General features: G+C 37.5%; 1 protein-coding gene across 12 annotated transcripts in view; it reads left to right on the top strand.

The window, feature by feature from the left end:
- Positions 1-21,787, top strand: part of TRPM3 (transient receptor potential cation channel subfamily M member 3) — a 411,043-nt gene that overhangs the window by 365,168 nt on the left and 24,088 nt on the right. For all 12 annotated transcript variants that reach the window (XM_050328972.1, XM_050328974.1, XM_050328966.1 and 9 more), the window contains 4 exons: positions 3,762-3,902; positions 8,824-8,952; positions 11,129-11,380; positions 15,597-15,771. In XM_050328972.1, the coding sequence (XP_050184929.1) occupies positions 3,762-3,902; positions 8,824-8,952; positions 11,129-11,380; positions 15,597-15,771 (697 nt within the window). The remainder of the gene's footprint in view (positions 1-3,761; positions 3,903-8,823; positions 8,953-11,128; positions 11,381-15,596; positions 15,772-21,787) is intronic.

Genomic DNA, 21,787 nt, shown 5'->3' with positions numbered 1-21,787 from the left:
AATCAAAGGCATTGAATTTTTTTTTTCTACTGATATTTCAAAGCAGAGAACATTAATCCCAGAACAACTGCCGTGGAGGCAGCACTTTCATACGTAGTGTAGGATACAGCAGAGTGTGCTGAGAGAGGTATAGCTACTCAACTATGTACCAGTTCTGTGTGAATAGGGGATAATTCTCTATATAGCTTCTAGATTTTGCTCAGAATGAAATTGGAAGAGCCTATAATTGTTCTAGCAGGACTGAAATTCCTGTTATTTAATTATAGAACAAATAAACATAGCTTAGGATATTAACATATATTAATGCAAAAAATGCACAATCCCAAACTATCCTGGTTCCCTATCAGCAAATGGTCCTCAATTACATAAAACAAAAGCTGGCCCAACAACAAATAACCCTGATTAGAAAAACCTCCATTTAAAACTCCATGCACATCAATCCCCTCAGGCTGAAATGATGCAGTTGTACTGTACTTCACAATGAGGCAGAGCTGCAGTCGAGCTTACCTTGCATGACTCATTGGTGAATCATAGACAAAATCGTGTATTAGAGAGAGAGAGAGGCCGCCCACACAGAGCAGTGTGTTGAGTTATTCCCACCCTATTGCATCCTGCTCCAAGGAAAACATTTGTTCACATTTGGCACTGCAGTTATTCTGTTGACACATTTATTTCTGAATGTTTCTAATGGGGAAGCTTTTCGGTTTGTTAATACTGAGGTATAATTAACAGTCAGGAAGATCAGGTCAAATCTAATCCACAGCCATCTCAGAGAAATTCCCCATCTGTAGCATGGGGGAGGGGAGAAGATAGTATTATATGATACAATTAATTAAAAAGTAACTATAATGAGATAAAATTACAGCATCATTATCAACAAGAAAGCAGTAGCAAACAGGAAATCAGAATTCATGAGCTAAAACATAAATCCAGATACTGAAAGAGCATTAACATAAAAACATCCACAACTCTCTGATTCCATTGAGAACTAAGTCTGTCTCAGAATTAGTAAATTTGTAAAATTGTGAACGATTTGAACTCTGTAAAATAATCCCTTTCACTAAAGCACAGCATTGCTCATTTGTTAAAGTAGCCAGCATTCATTTTCACTCTGCTGCAAAATTCCTGAGCACCAGAGGACAGCAGAGACAAAGCCTTGGGAAAATGTACAGAAACTCTGTAGCTCCAGATGGCAGCTTTCCCTGAACAGCATCAGGAGGTAGGGAGAAGAAAAGAAATTAGTACCTTCTTAGGCTATAATTTTCCTAAATTCAGATCTTATTCCACTTCTCCTCTCCCCACACCCATATAAACAATCCATAATATAGATCAAAGAATCACTTTGGTTTTGTAGTGTTCAGGTAATGATACCTTCTGTAGAGGTTGTATAACTTCTACTGTTGTAGTTATATTCAGTAAGTCTCATATTCTTGCAAGCTATATGCTTAACTACCAGAACCCTTCTCCTCTGCTTAACAGCCACTTTGTCCTTTTACATTTCATAAAAATCTTGATGGACTTTTAAGGGGTTTTATGTTCTGTATGAGAGCCAACATGAGGATTTTTAATATTAATTGGTTTATCTACACTTATGGATGTGAACTTAAAAGTCTTCAGTCATTAAAAGGTAAAGGAAATATATAACTACATCAAAACAAGCTATAGTTTTGCAAGGGTCCCAGCAGGTTAGTTTCTATCTTGAATCTTTGTTGTAAAATTTGCAGGGTAACATCCATGTGTAGTCAAATAGAAAAGTAGAAGGGTCCACTTAAGTAGTAGTAATACTAGAGGAAAAACTTACTGCATAAATTAAGTGAAAGAGAAATATTAGGCAGGAGCCATATGGTACCAAACACAGTCCTAATAATATTAAATAATAATAATGGCCAGTCTTCATGAGTGAAGATCCGGGGAAGGTCTTTACACCTTCCAGCCTGCGCATTGGATTTTTTAGGTGAGACACAGTGTGCGCGGAACTGAGCCCACCCTTTAATCCTAAGGTTCATCTGCCGGGGCCAAGCGAACTTGGACGGTGGCAGCGAGGTCCTTAGGACGTAGGTGGGTTGCCTTTTTAAGGGTTAACGAGCCCCACCTGCCCGGGAGTGGCCCTGACCAGGAATCGAACCCGGGCCTCCGTGGTGACAGCGCCGCGCCCTTACCACTAGACCACCAGGGGCTCCTCCTAATAATATTACAAATACCTGTACTGACTGGAAGAAAGGAAAACATACTCATCAGTTTGTCTTTATTATTATTATTATTACAAATTACTATTTCACAGGAACAAGATGTATATGTGCAGCTTCATATGGGGTAGAAAAAGGAAGAAAAGGTTAGATGGTGATTCTTCCTTTTGAATATGTGAGAAGTGCATCACCAGTTCCTGCAGGGGTCTAGAACATGAAATAGCTCCTATGAAACTGATTAGTTAAGTATGTGCTGAACACCCTGTTGAATCAGGGAGCGCAGAGATAGATAAAAGAAGGACCTTTTTATTGAAAGGCGTTACATATGGCATCTAATTGTTCTCTTAGTTTTCCACATATTTAAGTTGCAGATGAGAACAATGCTATCTTCACAGAAGGTGAAAGTTTGCTTCAGTTAACATAAGTAGGAAGTACTTCCATCACTTGTAGAAAAACATTATAGAATCATTTAAATAAAAGCATCATCATGCAACCGCTGCATACTTAGGACAGTCATGTCTCAATTCTTGCAAATGCTTCCATGTGCAGGAGGGCTACATTCCAGAGGTGCATCCACAAACTAAATAGTAAGAACTTGCTCAGGGCACAGTGACCTAAAATCCACTCTTAGTCTATTGTTAGCTGAATAATTGCTTAAGAATTAGCATTTATTAGATCACATTACATTCCAAATACAAAGGATTGCCTTCTTTTAAGCATTAACTTCTGTGATTATATAGTTTGGTTCTTCCACCTCCCTACAGTGGATCATGAAATTAAGAGTAAACAAAATACTACCTTCTTTTGACTGTTAAGTTTGTACTTACAGATGAGGACCTCTTAAGCCCGTGTTCCTGCAGCTCAGCATAGCTCTTCAGTTTGTCTGAATTGCAGTGGTAACAGTGAGATCAAGCCTAACAGAGTCACTGAATGAGCAGTCTGAAACTTCACTATAGAACAAGCTACAACCATGTACATGGATATTTCAATCCAAGACCTCAATGCTGTGAGCTGTACTAGTCACTCCTCTTACATCCATGTGAAGTTCACTGTGGGATCATAACTTGTGCCAGATCCAGTGATCAGCATAAAAAGAGATACTGGCTTTGTTATCAAGCAAACTGCCAACTCATCTTTTCCCCTGTTTTCTCAGTCTCTTATGAACTTCTCTTTGTTTAAAACCAAACCTTAAGTGTTTTCTGTCTGCTTCTATTTATTATGTAGAAGTACACCACAAAAAGCTGTTGTCAGGTAAAAATGTTTCTGTCCATACTAGAAAAAAGGATAAATGTTCTCCACATCTTTTTTTTAGTTCACCATTCAGGAATTTTACTCTGAAGCTGAGAGTTGAGCCCGAAGCATGGCTTTTTCAGTTTTCAATGTATCAAAGAACAGCTTTCCTCCAAAAAAAGATAGTCTGAGAACAAAGCATTTTACACCCAGCTGTGGTCACCTGGTTTTATCTCAAGATCAAGAAATCAGAAAAGTTTTGAACTGTTTTCTGTTGACATTTCAAAAAATAGTTTAACTTGTCTTTCACAGAGAAATGAACACAAATATATCCTTTCCTCTTAGGCAATGCTGGGACGAGGAAATGGAGAGTCCTCAAGAAAGAAGGAGGAAGAGGAAGTTCAGAGCAGGCACAGAATGATCCCTATTGGAAGGAAGATTTATGAGTTTTACAATGCTCCCATAGTTAAATTTTGGTTTTACACGGTAAGAAATCTTTCCTGTTATATTACTAATATTTGTACAATACTGGAATTGGATTCATCTTTCGTGTTTCATTGAAGTCTACATCTGCATGTATTAGAGGGCTTGCCCGTAAATAGTTTAATAAAAATATTTGGTGAAAGTCTACTAGCACTTACAAACCTTTCTAAGACATTTAAAGACTACCATTTCAATCAGGAAGTTAGTGGCTAAAGTTTGAATGACTGTGTATGTTTTTCTTTAAATAAAACAAGAAGTGGCAGTTTGCTGCAGTCAGTGCTCCCAAGGAATTTCCTATAGGAGAATTCACAATATGATTACACCCAACAGTAAGCCCGGGAGGAGCAGGGCTGAATCAAGATATTGAATTATATAATAGTTTCTGGAGGGGAAAAAAAAAAAATGGAGATAGAGCACATCTTTCCTTGGAACATTTTTCTACTTTTTCTGTTTTGACTAGTCTGCAGAGTGTTTCTCAGAGAAAATGTGCATATAAATACCCACAAGATATCAAAGACGTGAGCAACAACTTATGTACATTTTTCAGGAAAAAATTATGTGAAATCAGTATGATCTCCCTGTAAACACACTTTGCAGATGGAGCAGAAAAAAAATGTTATGTATTTTAACTATAGTAAAAGAGTACCAAAAACTTTGCGGGGTTTTCTCACAGCTAAATTACTAACTGCTATATTAAAGTTATTATATGGATAAAAATCTTTTTGATGATTAGTTGTCAAATGTATATAATAATCATTCATTATCAAGCTGGAAGCAGGGATTAGAAAATTATTCCATTCGGTTCTCTCCTACATCAGGTGCTGATATTTTCATTCACAACTTGGATGATGCAAACTTGAAGTTTGCAAATTGCACTAGAATGTAGAAGAATGAGGTAAAAAAGTAAAAAGATCACAGAAAGTAATACTTTCAGTCTTCTTGTCGAGAATATTCTATCCCAGTTCAGCTACTGCATTGTGTGACAAGTATGGAGGGGTTTGAATGACACAAGAAAAGAGCAAGAAAAATGTTTCAAGAGGTCTATAATGCATGACTTAAGGGAAAAGACTTAAGGAAGTGAGATTTTTTCTCTGTAAAAAAAAAGAAAAGATGTCTGCAGAAGGAATATAATAGTTTTCAAATACATGTAAGTAGCTCCAAATCCTTGCTGAATAGAACAAGAAATAACATCTTAAATTGCAGCAAGACAGTAAGACAGTTCTCCATAACAAGTTAGGAAACAGGTTCTAACTGCTCTGAGAAGGAGCAGTGGGAGGACATGGTAGATTTACCATTACTAGTGATTTCTAACCTGTCTTATCAAAACATATGTCCATTATGATACACTGGAATTAGTCCTCCCTCAGCCCAACAGAATTGGCCAGATGACTTCACATAGTCCTTCCCAGTTATATATTCCATTATTCTGCTGAAAGCTCAACAAATCAAAAGAATGGATCCTTCTGTACTTGACTTCTTATAAGAAAAATTGCTTTTCTGAGATCCAGGCGATACACACATTGGGAACAACTCACATCAATTGAGTTTGAACTGTGGTGGACACCCTACTTGCTGAACTCTGTGGCCATTGAATGTTAATCAGGCCAACAAGTGTAGAAACTACTCATGAGCAACCTTGTCTCAGTATGAATTCTAGTGCATATTAGGCACAACCAGAAAAGTCTTTACACTGCAAACAGAAAGAAGCATCCTGTCTTTCCCTGTTAGTTCAGTTTCTAAATGGGAGATAGAGATCAATAGTGCATTTTCATTTAGACTTGTTCTTACAATTTTATGTCCTGAGGCAGATCTCAGTCGAGGTCATTTATTAAAACTGGATCTTGCCTACACTGAAGTTAAGGAGGAAGTTAAGGTGGATTCTGGCTGCAGTGCTTGAGCAGTTGGTTACACTGGGAAATTCCTGGAGACTAAAAGCAAAAAAACTTTCAGAGAAGGGTTAAAATTGCATAGCCTACCATACTTTTACAAGCCCACAAGTACAAATATTAATCATAGATTTCAAAATAAATCCTCCCAATTTTACATTCCGTGGTTCAAAATGCAAGTTAAAGAACTCTACCTATGGCTATTTTATACCATTTAAAATAATTTGATAATTTTACATTTACCTATCTCTATTACTTTATATATATTACTATATAGCTGTATTTACCTTCATTCTTAAAATACACAAGAGTGAGTTAAATGGGATGTTTGAGTAGGTATCGTTTTGGCTCAGCAGATGCTAAACAACCTTTTCTCAAAAAAAAACCCACAAAATAAAACAAAATCAAACACACACACACAAAAAAAAAAAAAAAAAAAAAAAAAAAACAAAACAACTGCACCCTTTCTCTCTGGACATGCAGCAATTTCAGAAGTCAGCTACTCAGTTCTGTTTCATGGTTGTTGCACTGGAAACCATGACACAAATGTTTCATCTCACAGATTGCTCGATGAGAAGAGGAAGGCCTTGCCCTTTTAATTACCCCTACTACTAGCATTAACTGAAATGGTAGCAGGAAGTAAGGCCACATTTCTACCTCTTCTGAGGAGGAAAACTGCAGAGGGAATTGAGTCCTGAGTATGAGTCATCTTCTAAACATCAGAAGAACTTTGTCCTAAGTTTTGCATTTGGAGATCAATTCAATTTATTATCATTGATTTATTGCAATGAGTCAGAAAAAGGGAGGATGATCTCCCTCTTGAAGCACTAACCTATTAGTACAGTTTCCAGGTTTGTCCCTCACCATAATGAGTATTCGAGTATTTTCTATAGAATGGGACTGCATCCACAGAAGGGCAGGGAGCAACCCTAGAAACTTCTTAGAGGGCATTCCTTTCCTTAGTTTCTTCAGGTTCTGCCCTCAAGGGTGACAATGACAGCTCCTAGTCTTTATCAAGCCATGTAAAAGCAAAAAAAAAAAAAAAAAAGGCTTCAGTTACTTGTGTAGTAGCATTTTCAAAGAATCTTGAGGCACCTGAGCTGAAGTTTGACCACAGTCTGGGATAAGGATAGCCTCCCAGAAGGCAGGAGCAAGTTACAGGTCTGGGGAGGGAGAAGGAGCATGTCACTCCCTATCTGAAGGCTTTGTTTCTTGTTTAAAGTGGAGAAGATTCAGAATCATTCTATTCACAGATCAAGATCTTGTTTTTCTTTTGCCAAGCAAAAACTTTTCTCAATTTTGAGTGAGTTTGAATTGATATTAAAAAAAAAAAAAACCAAACCCAAAGCCAAGAAATGCCAACATTTCAAAAGAAAACCAAGAAGAAACAAAACCCCCTAGTTATTGTCACCTTTGTAACCTTAATGTCCCTATTCTTTTGCCATACTCGCTGCTAATGCTCACCAAAGGCTGCTGAATCAGACTAAATTAGATTGCCTGATAATTAGTAATCAATAAGGTCTAAAAGGAGGAGTGTTAGGTAATGGCATCACCTGGCTTTATGTGCTATATTAGAAGGTGTTATTTCAGCTAGGGAGGTGTGTGTCCAGTTCTGCCTGCTCAGACAGTTTCTACTCTGCTGGCTCAGGTGTCACCCTAGGTGCTGACTAAATCAACACTGATCTCCATTTCTTTTAGGAGTGTTAAGGGAAGACCAGTCTGTAGACCTGAGTGTTGCAATCCAACATCTTTCATAAAAGACAAGTGAGATCATTTCCCCTCCTGTTTTATGTAGACAAGAAGTAATGCTTCAACTATCTGGCTTCTCTATACTGATAGTTATGGCCAATAGAAAGAATTCTCTTGAGTGTCCTCAACCAGTCACTGGAACAAAAGCCAGAATCCTGTGACTTTTACAGAGAACAGAAGTGCTATTCTCTAACTAGTACAGTAGGACTATAAATTCCATTCTGTGATGTGCTGAACACTGAAATAAACCTACTCAAAAGTCTCAAGGCCCTTGATGGTTGTTTCGTTTTACATTTGACCCCAAGTAGGCAATAGATGTAAGTAACATGCAGTTCAGAGAGAAGAACTGAATTAAAATACAAATGTATGGAATACAGATTTCTTCCACAATGACAAAATGTTCATGCACAGAACTGAGTCCTCTTTTGTATGATTTAAATTTGGCTTCAGATATCTTCTTGTAAGGCTACTGTTTGAAAGAAAATGTAGACAGGTCGATTCCAGCCACCCCAGACCCCAGCCACACTCATGCTACATGCTCCATTGTGACACTTGGGTTTCTCTGAGTTTGATGAAGTTGGTGATTCCAGTTGCCTGTCTTCTCTTTTTTTGACTGACCAGTTCATTGCATGCAGCATGTTGAAAGAAAGGCAAAAGAAACTGAAATTTAATTCACGCTTTCCACTGAATCAAAGGTGGATATATTAGAGGAGGAAAAACAAAACATTCACACTTTAAAACTTGAACTAATACAAGGTAAATGAATGCATGGCTATGCCTGGGTGTCTAAGGGAGGAAATATGGCACAAATTAGGTCAGTACTACACTGGAATGGAAAACCTCTAAACCTTAGGCAGAAAGGATTTGGAATGCCAAAGTCAGCCTAAGCTAGGTGAACAGAGGGAAAAAACAGAGAGGAGGGGTATTAGAGGAGTAAAGGCTGTTAGAGACAGATGAAGAAGAAATCTTCATGTAAGTAACTTAATTTGGTAGTTGACATAGTGTTATTAGAATTCCCATCAAACTGTGGATGATCCAGGGTAACTACATTAATGCAGTTTTATCGAGGAGACAGATGCAGGTAGAGGAGAGTACATGTGTGCATGTATTTTGGAGATCCTACATGGTATGTGATTTAATGTGAGCTTTTTGGGACAACCCAGAACACTGTCATATTGATCTTTTGTCTTTTTAACTCTAGTTACAATAGAATCAGGAATATCAAATCAAGAAACTGACTCACTTGTATAAATATAGTGACTATTGATATTCTTTTTGTTTCTTTACAGCTGGCTTACATAGGCTACTTGATGCTGTTCAATTATATAGTGTTAGTGAAGATGGATCGCTGGCCATCTATACAGGAATGGATTGTCATCTCATATATTTTCACTCTGGGAATAGAGAAAATGAGAGAGGTAAAATCACCCTGACCAAGAGAGAATAAAAAAGGAAAAAAACATGGGGTTTGGTTTGTTGGTTGTTGGGTTTTTTCATTTTAGTATCTAGTTTTATTATTTTTCTCAGGATATTTTTTATGAATGAGCTTATTATACAATTGTCTTTTTTTTCTTAGAAAGGCAGATGGATTGTTAAAAAAACAGTAGTAAAAATAATTTATCTTCATCCATTTTAAAATGAACAAAGGCTTTCTTTTCTCTTTCTCTCCTTCCTTCCTTGCTTCCTTCCTTCCTTGCTTCCTTCCTTTCTCTCCCACAGAATTTCCATGTTCATATTTCAGTGTGATGCATATTTAATAGCAGCCACAAGTACAGGGTGGTCTTCTGAAAAATCTTAAAGGTCAGCTAAACTCCTTGAAATGTGGCTCAGAAACTGATGTACGTTTCAGGGAGAGGAAAAGTGGATATGGTTAAACAGAATAGATGCAGAGACACGGTGATAGGATGACAACTGAAAAGCCTATGTTCAATTGCCCACCCCACCACAAATAGATTTCATTCAAAATTTCAGCTATTCTGTCCATCCAAGTAACTTATGCAAAGGCTTTAAATAAAATGAGCCATAGTTGAGAGAAAAGTTAGGCCTGGGAGGAAAGCTAGGTCCACACTGAATGTTGCAGCACACTTCTAATAGTATTTTTCTCTTTTAATATTGAAAATTTTTTGCTATTTGCTTCAAGCAATAACATACATCTCCCTAAAGATGCAAACACGGACACATAGAGTAGAGACAGAACATTTAAGGCAGAACTCAGCTTACAGACAGAGTGAAGTAGGTCTGCTGTCCCTGCCCCTCACGGTCTCTCCCTCTTGCAACTGATGCTGTGCCCTTTCACTTGGCCAAATACGCATTTATGCCACAGTGACAACAGAGGCCCAGTTCAGCCCTAATGGAAGTGGGTGCAAGTCCCACTGACATCAGCTGAAACAGCACATTTGTACCCTTGGGCTGAATCTGTTACCAGCTATGTTCCTGTTTTCTGAAGTAAATGCTTTTGAGCATTTACTAAAATGCTCAAAAGACTAAAAATGGACTTCCAACAGCCACTTAGGCTTCAAAGATCGATTTCAGACACTGAATTGGAAACTCTACTTTACAAAAAAAAAGAATAGAGAAAAAGAAACTGCTTGAGAGGCCTATGAATATACTTCACTAACCAAAAGAAAAAGGAAAACAGAGGCAATAGCCACACGAGGACTCTGCAACACTATGGAGAAAATCCTCCACTGGCTCAGTAGGTGGGAGGCTGAAGATAGGAATTGTGTGTGCCATGTTTTCATCTAATCATTCACCCCAAATTGTCCTTTCTACAGAAGTTTTTCCAGAACTTTTGTCACAATGGATTTCGAAGCAGATGTTGGAGATTGTTCACAGATGAGCCTAAAATTCATTCTGAAAATTAATTATAAGAAAGTTGTAAGGATGGCATTCATAGTTTTTAAAGAACTATTGTCTCAAATGTTTGCTCAAATGTTCTTGGGCTAAATATAGAAAATTAAAACCATCAGCTTGTTAACTCACTAAAAGCTAGGACTTATTCATAGAGATCACTTGAGGAATAGTTTTACGAGGAATTCAGGAAAACAATCAAGTTTCACTACTGATCTTGCAGATAGAATGGCGATAAGTTCATAAGGTAAGATTAAATATTTTTGTGAACTATGTTGCTGGCTGTGGAACTTAATTTCCAAAAACAGGCCCAAGTAATAGCTATTATCTCTGTAGATTGAATTTCTCATGCAGATCTTTATGGTTATTATTGGCCATTTTTGAATAATTTTCTTTGAATCTACAGCTTCTTTAAATGTGAATTTTCTGACGAACTATCCTTCTATATTTCTCCCTCTATGCCAAGACTCTAAGTACAGTTAATAAATTTGAGAAAGAAAAATATAAACATATATTTCTTCCAATTTCATGAGAGTTTAAGGCCAAGTGAGCACTTCCTCCTTTAAAGTGTCTTGCACATAGATACATGCTAGCAGTTGTTGAAATGGAAAATTATTGATAAAGAAATCAGAGAATACATTAAATATTGGCCTGTGTGGCATATCTACCTGTTTACTACAGATTTCCTCAAGCTTAAATTCAAATTGCTCATCTCCTTTCTTCTCCATTTCCTCTGTTCTTCAGATATTGATGTCTGAGCCTGGGAAGCTGTTACAAAAAGTAAAAGTTTGGCTCCAGGAGTACTGGAATGTTACTGACCTTATTGCTATCCTCCTGTTCTCTGTTGGGATGGTGCTCCGTCTGCAAGATCTGCCACTCCGGAGCGATGGGCGAGTGATATACTGTGTTAACATCATTTACTGGTATATACGATTATTAGACATCTTCGGAGTAAACAAGTATTTGGGACCATATGTTATGATGATTGGGAAAATGGTAAGAGAAGTTGGTGTACTTCTTCTCTGTTTTACCAGCATGTTCTTGATTCAGTATCTGTGACCAATGACATTGCTGCAGTTTTACCTGTATTTTTTTTAAATAATTAATGTTTTAATTTAAGATAAAACTCAGTTTCTTATTGAATCAAAACCTCAGCACAGAACCCCAGAATGGGGTATTAGAGTCTTTCTTTCCTGATAAACGATGTATTGTTTGTCTTTCTCTGAGATCTCTCTTCAACAACAGAGCCATCCATCCTATACCTCTGTGCCTCATTTGCAGAAAGTGCAGAGAGAGATTGGTAGTTATAAAGGAAAGTGGTTTGTTAAAGTTAAAAAAAAAGTGTTCAGATGTTTTGTACCTTAAGACTCTCAAAGACAATGTGTTGTAATTGTGGTGGTGTCTTCAAAACCATAATGGTTATGGTTAAGACTAACCTTTTTATAGTTTGCTCCACATCCATATGCTCTCCATCTTTCAAGTTCAGGTGTGTCCTTGTGAGATTTGCATAAGTCCATTTGCATAAGTGCAGCCTCTGCCCCTGGCCATACCACATGTTTACACCTTGGCAGGAGTATGAATAGCTTATGTAATAGTGATTGCATACAGGAGGAACCAAGAGATATTTCACAGAATCACAGAATTAAAGAAGCTTCTGAGTTGGATGGGACCCACAAGGATCATCGAGTCCAACTCTTGAGTGAATGGCTCATACGGAGATCAAACCCACAACCTTGATGTTATTCGCACCATGCTTTAACCAACTGGGCTTTCCTGCCACATGCATAACTTTTGACCTTTTGGCTTTTTATGTTCAATGGAAGTGTTGCATTAAAGCATTTTGCTCATTTGAATTAAAGAAAATGGCTGAATTTACAGAGTCACAAGCATGTATCCCTGATATTTGAGTACCTGCTCATGTAGTTAATATGTTTTATATTAGCTATATATATATATAAGAAATATATATTTTATATATGCTCATGTTTTATATGCAGTTATCCAATTTTTGTTTGTGTAAATCATGTCTGTTTCATGCATTTCGGAGTTTAAGATTAATTTTTTTAAATAGAATAAAAGCCCCTTGTTTTTTGAGTTAAAAAAGTAAACAGACTGTTAGGTCTTCCAAATGGAAATGCTACTGCTGTCTGAGTGCTATGTGGGCAATAACCAGAAAGTCCAGACAGGCTGCCTGTTTTGTCTTACAATGGTCATTGAAGAAAAGATTCATCCATCCTCACCATCGTAGGAAAAAGGTGTATTATGAGTACATGGACTACAGTCCTTCCTTGGTATGACATTAGTCACAACAAGCTCAGTGAGCAGATCTAAAACTAAAATGCAAATTATGTGTCCAGTTACATTCCCTACTCAACAGGTGACCAGAGAATCATTCTCATATCCCCTCAATTTTCCAGCTTTCGACTGCAAACCCACTGTAGTGGGTGCGAGAAAGAAAGAAAAGCTTACTGAAAAAAAAAAATAGAGTGATAGGAGCAGAATGAAAAATACAAAAGAAAGTGATTGTTGAAATATTATATCCTGTAAACAGGATTTTGAAGTGTCCTTCCTTCAAGGAAGCAATAGGATGTTGACCTGAGGTTTTCCAGAGCTCCAGAATACAAAGGTCAAAACACTCAACAATTTTTGTTGGGGGTTATTGTAAAAGGACGGGAGGACCCAAGAAAGGAACAAAAAACAAAGGAAAATCACTGTCTTACCATGTTGCTTCCCTGCCCCATTTGGACTATGTCTCTCCATCAGTGGTTCTGATGGCCACTGGGGCTTACACAATACACCGTGTATAAAACTTCTAAAAAAGACTACCCTTCCATTCTGTTTCAGTTTTCACAGCTACTTGCACTAGAAGTTTAAGAGCTGGGGTGCTAACACAGACAATGTGAGTTTAATAATAAAGAGTGGCCATGAACAACAAACTTCTAGTAGTCAGTGTTATAATGGCTTATAGGAGCCCAACTCTACCAGACTGGTTTATTTTTCTCCTGGGGTCAACACAGAAAGGAAGTGATTGAAATAAATAGAATTTTCATTCCTTTGTCGTTCTTACATATGACAACAAATCAAACCTCACTCCACTTTTTGTGGAAAACAAATGCAGGAAAATCATTAGCCTCTGTAGGCTCAGGACACACTTAAAGGGTATTGAATTTAGCTGTCGACATATTCTGAAGATGTGGAAAACTGTTAAAGTATTGCCTTCCTGTTATTTGATTTTCATATTTCGTCCAACTTTCCGTGCACTCAGCATCTTTGACACATCCTCTTTGCCCACACATGTAATGCCCAGTTGGCTTGCATTACACAAATTAGCCTGTCACATCTATTTTCTGACCCACTTATTCTCTTGTGTAATGTCCAGCTCATGCACAGACTTCCCTGGGAGTTGCAGTTGCTGAATCCAGGCTGCAATGGGCTCCCTTGTGTTCTTAAACCACGTGCCTGTTTACTTCCTTGGGTTCTGCCTTCTGAATGGTCTTTCACGTTCCACTCACTACTGTGAAGAACATCAAGCTGGCTTATACATATTTCTGCAGAGTAAGCCCATCACAGTGCTGAGGTCCTCAACAGACCATATTTAACACCTGAGCTTTTTTCTAGAGCTTCTGTTTTATGTTTTAGACTCCAAAGGAAAGGGATGGCTCTTTCTGTCTTTCCAGTGTTAAGGAACTTTCTCTTCATCAGCCTCTACATTGCAGCTGACAAAATAACTGTAATAACTTTTACCTCTGGGCACTGTGAACAATATGTAAGTCATTTATAGTAATAGGTTAAAGCAAAGTTGAAGTTACGAGGAGGAAACTGAATGGCCAAGTTTATTATTATCTACTAGTTTTAGTAACAATGTTTGTTATAATGTGCAGGTTTGTTATAATGCCCTGCAGGTACCTTTCTCCTACAGCCTCTCAGTAAACATGAGAATACCTTTTTCTCTTTGCTACCCTGTAACACTCTCTTTCCACTATTAGATACTTTCACAGCGCTACTTTGACCTCAGATCTCTCTCTTTTTGTTTAAAATCAAAAAGCCCCTGCAGCAGTGCCAGATCCATCTGCTGCAGCTAGATCCCTCTTCCACCAGCTCTTGTCATGAGCAGCCCTGCTCTGGAGCTGCAACAGGTCGCACATGGAGCAATAAGGCCACCAGCTGAGGTGCAGGTTGGCTGCACACCTCTCTTGTAAGGCTTAATTCAGCTGAGCCAGAAAATACAGAGATTGAAGGGATTAAAACTCATAAGGTTTAGAGGAGTTTTGTCTGGAGACAAAAGTTATGTCCAAAGCTGTGAAAAATAGTTCTATCATAACAAGTCTAAAGAGCAAAGCTTTATAAGTAAGCCTGTAAGTAAAAGTATTAAAACGATCTTACCGGGGACTTTACAGGACTCCTGATTTTTTTCGCATTTACTTTTAGGTTATAAAGCGTGTCTGGTGTACCTGCTGGATGCCCAATGTTCTGCTCTTTTGAGGGTCCTTCTAGCACAGTGCCTCTTCTAATCCTCAGACTCTATTCAGCAACTAGTGGAATTGCTGTCCCACTTTTTTCAGGAACAATTTGAATGGATGGGCACTGTGTTTTTTGGGTTTTTTTTTAATATGGCATTTGTCAGACTCCCCCACCGAGCTGATTTCTAGCCCAGCCAGTATCACAGATTTCCTTTGTCATTGGTTACCACCATGGTGTCCCTTACGTTGCAGTAACAGGCTGTTCTGCCACCCGTTACTCCTTATGTTAGTTGCAGCTCCCTTTGTTCCAAGACAATGACTACCAGTGAATAAAATTATCCATGTCACTCCTTTTGCCTCTCGGTGCCTCTGAACAATATATCATCTCACCACCCTTGCCCAGACCAGGCTACTGATCCCACTGAACCTATATACTTGTTGAGGCAACTGATGTGACCAGACGGTATCTTGCATTTTCAAACCGATTTGTAACATTTGAATTGCAACATTTGAAAGCAACACAGGTAAAACCAAGGATACAATAATACCACTTCATTTCTTTGCAGAAGAAATTTTTTATGTGTAAAAGTGAGAATGGCTTTTCAGAATTTGTTTTTGAAAATTTTGTTTTAAGATTCACAGACTTTTTTTTTTTTTTTGCAGAGTATAATAATGGGAATATGGGCAAATAAATTTCTCTAATTCTTGTCCCTTCTCTCTCTTTCTCTCTCTTTTCTTGTTATTGAATTCAGATGATAGACATGATGTACTTTGTCATCATCATGTTGGTGGTTCTGATGAGCTTTGGTGTGGCAAGACAGGCTATTCTCTTCCCCAATGAGGAGCCTTCGTGGAAGCTGGCGAAAAATATTTTTTACATGCCTTATTGGATGATCTATGGGGAAGTGTTTGCAGACCAGATAGACCGTAAGCAAGTTTATGATTCTCATACTCCAAAGTCAGGTATCCAACTTTGATCAGATGATGTCCTGTTAGATCATATGTGTTTGCTCAATAAATGGCTCCAGACAGAGGAACTCCTTCAACACAGAGAATGGTCACAAAAATATTTCTTCAACTAATATTGGGGTGTCAGTTTCAGAACATGCTTCTGGCATCACTTTGCAATCATTTAACTGGAAATCTGTAATGCTAAATTATCTTGCATATAAAGGATGTTTTAAATGGGTCCTTTAACCAGCTTGGTGACAGAGACCCCCTTCCAAGTATCCACAGTGGGTTTGGTGGCATACCTGGAACAAAAAAAGTCACTCCTTTTTTCTCATCCATTAGTTTGATTTCAGACCTAATGTCATGCTGAACATCATGTCTAATAACAGACATTTTAGTTCCTATACTTCATGAGGATGGAATCTGATAAGTTTTCCTTTCTCTGTTCCCTACTCACTGCCACCACCTTTACACTAAACCATGTGATGCAATTCTTTGGGGACAGTAGATTCACTATTAGAATATTGTTATATTTATTTATGAGAAGGCAAGACTGTGCTTACACCAGTGCAGACAGAACAGGAGCCAATATTTAATATATCGTCTCTTCAGGATTCACCTGATCAGAAAAACGACAATTTTCTATTTAGATAAACCTTCTGGTGCCACTCTGTTCATTACACCAAAGGAGAAGGCTGGTCATGAGAAATGATGTAGTGGATAAACAAACTGAGAATCACAAACAATGTATCTTTTGCAAAAACTGTCATGAAACTGATGTTCATCATTCCTGCTTAACTATGTGCAAGCCTTGGAAGCATTTGAAAGTCATTATCTTTTCCAGTGGCAGATGACAATCATTAAAGCTCGGTTTGGGATATTTCCTTTTATCATATGTACCACCTTAGGAAAAGGCAGTGCTTTCAAAATTTATTTGCTGCTGGTTCAGTATTGATAAAGTTTGAATGGAAAAAAACCGTTGATTTTTCCTGAGCTTTTTAAAGGTAATAAATGTATTTATATCATAAATAATCCACTCACCTTAATATAGTCTCAGATGGTCAGATGTATACATATCACATGGCAGATATTTACAGTCATTCCATGTTCATTTCTTCTTCCCGGCTAGCACAGAATCATTATTGTGGATACAAATGATGCCTCCCTTTTATGTTTACTTCCCCACTTCGTTTTCAGAGGCAGCATGGCCTGCAAGGAAGTAAACAAATACCTAAAATCACTGTGTTTCTTTACACATTTCCCTCATTTTTAGCCTTTTCCCTTTCATTTTGAAAAATTCATTTAATTACAAAGGCATAACTGCTGGGAATATAAAACTTCATCTTGCTCTGAAAGCATAATAGAGAGATAAAGGTTTGTACCATTAAACTATGACTTCCTTCCACAAACAGAATTCCGTCTGTCCCTCTACAAGTGGCCATTTATTGATACTGTACCAAGTAATTACCATAGTGCAACAAACATGGTGGTTGGCTGAATAAAGTGTTCTTGGTTTTGTTTATTTTTAATGAAGGGCTGATTACAGTTTAGAACCTGGAAACTTAAGAAACTAAAGGGTCTTGAATGAAGTATTGTATTTAAGTAAGAAAAGGGAACAGCAAGCTTCACAGCCTTGCATGAGAATTTGCGGATAGTCTTGTGTGTTATTCAGATGCTCAGCACTTAAACTATGCAAAAAGATGCAGAGTAATGATTTCTGAAGCTTAGGGAAAGCAAAATTCCTGGCAGCTTCAACTCCAGTTCTAAATGTAGGTAAGTCGTTTTCTGGTGTCAAGGAAACTTGGAGTTGCAGCAAAAGTGATCATGTCAAAATGAAAAGCAGCATCTGGTTCCTCCTTCCTGAGGGGCAGATGACAGAGAGAATTAGAACCCGCCACTCTTTCAGCACAAAATAATATAACATGTCATGTCTGTCTCAGGCTCAGTTGTCTCAGAAATGTTAACTGTTGAATAGACTGGGAACATGAGCGATGGTTGGCCATGTTGCTGTAAAATTCAAAATGGCCCGATTAACACCCAGAAGGTTCTACTAGTATATTCACATTTTTTCACTATTTGAAAATTTCCTATTATATGTATTTTCCAAGTTGTTCTAAGCTAAATCAGCCACTGTACTCATGTTAGAGTGTTACAGTGTTTGTACTTTGTCAAATAAGACAAATGTTCTAAAATTGTTATGCTACATCTAAATTACAATTTAACTTTATAGCTTGGAGCACATTTTTTTTTAATCAGTATTATTTTAACAAAATAAAAAGGTTGCATTGTGAGTTTTTTATATTTTGGTGTTTAATATTGCTACATGATTTGCAAGTTTAGGATTCAGCAAAAGTGCTCATATTGATTTGAGACATGCTCCTGGAAATTATCTGAAGTTGTCTGAAATTGTCTGAGAAATGTAAAAAAAAAAAGTGTGCTACTCTAAAATTTCTAGTTCACTTTTTAAATTTTTTTTATGTAAATTTTTATTTTATTTGTGAAGCATGCCATGAAGGTTGACCAGATATTTTGTCTGGATCCATCTCAATAGCTGGCAGCCTGTTCATCCAGTGGATCTACTCTGATTTTTTTTTACCCATAATTTATGTATTCATAGAATCATAGAATCAACCAGGTTGGAAAAGACCTCCGAGATCATAAAGTCCAACCCTTAATCCAACACTGCTGTGGTTACTAGACCATGGCATTAAGTGCCATATCTAGTCTCATCTTAAAAATCTCTAGGGATGGTGAATCCACCACATCCCTGAGCAGCCCATTCCAGTGTCTCATTACTCTCTCTATAAAAAATTTCTTCCTGATATCCAACCTAAACTTCCCCTGGTAGAGCTTAAGATCATGCCCGCTTGTCCTAAGACATTTCATTTCATTTTGTAATGAAATGTTAACTGAAGTATGTGTTAGTGTCCTGTTGGCTTTTGATCTTCAACTCAAAAGTGAGGACAGATTATGTCCTCACTTCTGGGAATATGAATATGAATAAACACCACTATTCAGTGGTGTTTATTATCAGTGATGTACAAAAATACTACATGCCTACAAATTCCTGACTATGAACCAGGTGTAGAAGGGGAGGGGGGGGGGAGTGGGGAGCGAAAGGAGAATACATCTTTTACCACTGTGTTCAAATTTCCAGGTAAATTCAACAAAAACAGCAAAATCAGTCCCAAAGTAGTTCCTCTTGGACTGACAGTTCATCACACACAGGACCACCACTTTCCAAAAATCTTGTCATATTAAGTAATGCGTCATAAAAAAAAGATGCAGAACTAGAATGGCCAGCTTAAGCAATTCTTGAATGAAGTTTGTGAAAAGTTAAGAACTTCTGAGTATGCCTAAAATAGTGCTGGGGAGCAACCACAGACAGTAACACATGGAAGAGTGACTGCTGCTAATGACGGAGACATCCTGAATTCCTGGTGCCCTTTCAGCCCCAGCTACCCAGGAGGTCCACAACCCAGCACCATAAGGACTTGGGAATGGGGAACTAGAAAAGACAGACTTTACTGTCACAGTACAATCATAATGGTCTTATTCCAGATTTTGAGCAGGAAATGAGTAGTATGTGGTCTGCAAACAAAGGAGGCACAGTTGAGATTTATTAGCTCATATTGTTCCTCCAACTATGTCAACCTATTCTGCTCATTCTTTTTAGCTGATCTGGCACAGACAGAAGGTTACACATACCATGTTGTCTACTCAGCAACTTCTAGCAATTACACAAAACAACTTCTGGAAGTATATAAAGACCAGGGATTAGTAAAACTACTTCATGGAAAAGTGCAACCCATCAAAACATCAATAATAACTGGAGCCACCTTGGGCTATTGAGGGTTGACTTGAGCCTAGAAAATCCCAGTTAGCAACTCCTGGGATTCAGATAAAGGCTTAGACTGGAGAATTGAAAGGAGGCAGTAAGCTATAAAATTTATGAATTATTTAAAGGTTGAGAAATGAAACAATATATTTCAGGAAAGGTATAATGATAAGAGCTTCATAAATTGAATAAAAAGTAGACTGATATCAATTACATAGTTGAATAAAGATGTATTATTATCCACTGATAGCTGGGGAAGGAAGGAGGATCTGGGTCAGGGGACTAGTGATTGGACATACTACTCTGTTGTCTTCATGCTGCCTTTCCTTGTGCTACCCAATGGGATCCATGGGGCAGCAGCCAACCACTTAGCTGCTTTAGTGAATGCCTGCCCAGAAGGAATTCCACAAACACTGTAAAATCTCTGCCTCAATTCACCTCACATTGGCACTATTGCTGGCAGTTCTAGCCAGAAAAATTCATAACACAGTTCTCACATGCGAAGAACATTGTTTTCACCTTCCAAAACTATCTGCTCCTCTGGGATACTATGGATACAGAAGTATATAAGAAATACTGAAGAGGAAAGGTGAGTTTGCTTGGTAAAAAAAATGTAGATAGATGACATAAATGGTGGTCATGTCTAGAAAATTAGCATCAGACCTCACATTTTCCTATATTCAGAAGACAAAGCAACTGAGCCTACTATTAGCCTACATACATTTGGGTTTTTGCATCAGATCTCATGTATCAGACCTATATGCAGAAGTCAAAGCCACTGAACCTGCAGTTAGCCAACATGGGTTTGAATTTTTTGTTCTGGTAATTTATCAGATTTACCTGGTGTCTCACATGTCAGATTTCCGTCTCTATTATTTTACCAGCTGACAGCACTTCCAATGCCTGCTTGAATATGAATTACATTTATTTCTTGTATGTACTCCCTTTCTGGAAAAACCTACCTAGTTTAAGAGAAAAAGGTGGGGCCTCCTTCTCTTTTGGTTCTATTGAAAAAATATCAAGTAACCAGAATGCAGTTGTTTCAGAAGATAAGAGACAATTATACACAATGTTTTAACTATCCAATGAATTTCAGAGGAAAGTATAATAACTACAAAGGCTTTTTAAAAATTCTTTTAATTTCTTAGTCTGATAAGTGTATTTATTTTTTATAGTTCTCAAGGTTTTTGTAGTATAAATTAAAATCATATACTAAACTCCTTATGATCTTACAGGTTATATGATTTTCATTACTTGATAGAAGCTTCCTGTGAAGCCTGTCATTTACATGAATGATTCTGGAATTAGAACAAACAAAGCAGCTTTGCACAAAACAGAATAAATGATACCCGTGGCAATATTTTTAACGTTTTTAGACAAAGGTAGTGGATAAAATTTTTGCACATCCTACAAATCATTTTGAAACTTTTTCTGGCCAGAGTTGCAGCAGTATTTCATTCCTAGAACTTCTGAGGTTATAATTTGGGTTCTGTTTGGTTGACTATTTTTAATGGGGGGAATAGGGGAGTAGGAGGAAGAAAAAAGTGCCAAAGTGAACAAGAAAAATACAAGGATTTACTATAAATTGTGTTTAAAATACAAGCAGATTGAAGAGAACTTTCTGATTCACTTTTAATATGGCCTAGGGCAAGAAGCAACATATAAGGTTGGGATGCTGTAGCTAAAGAAACTTTTTTGAAGTAATAAGACACTGTTCAGCTCCCTGGGTGTTTCTACTGATGAACAGAGTAATTGTGCGAAATTCAGAGTTCACAGATTTCAGTACTTTCTCTGTAGTGAAGAAGTGGATAGCTCTAGGCAGCTTACTTAACATTTGTTGGGTTTTTTTCAATATTTACCAGCTTGGCAAGCTAGTAAGGTTGCTTAGACATTTGATTCAAAAATTATAAAATGCTTTCACATCCTTTGAGTTAATTGTGGATCAAAATTAGAAGGTGCATTTATTTGTTTCCATATTATTTTAGATTGTGATCATAGGAAAACATTCAGCAGTTTCTTGTGATTTCAAACAAATCAACTTGTAGAAGTTGTATCCATTCGTGTCTGAAAAGTTTTGCATCAAAGCCAAAAAGCTATTCAGTGACAAATCTGTTTTATGCACTTGCCTCTCTTCATTATTCCCCACAACTATTT

The sequence above is a fragment of the Myiozetetes cayanensis genome, unplaced genomic scaffold (assembly GCF_022539395.1).
Source record: "Myiozetetes cayanensis isolate MyiCay16 unplaced genomic scaffold, myiCay2020 scf4, whole genome shotgun sequence".
NCBI lineage: Eukaryota > Metazoa > Chordata > Aves > Passeriformes > Tyrannidae > Myiozetetes > Myiozetetes cayanensis.
This window is presented reverse-complemented; position numbering and strand designations above follow the sequence as displayed.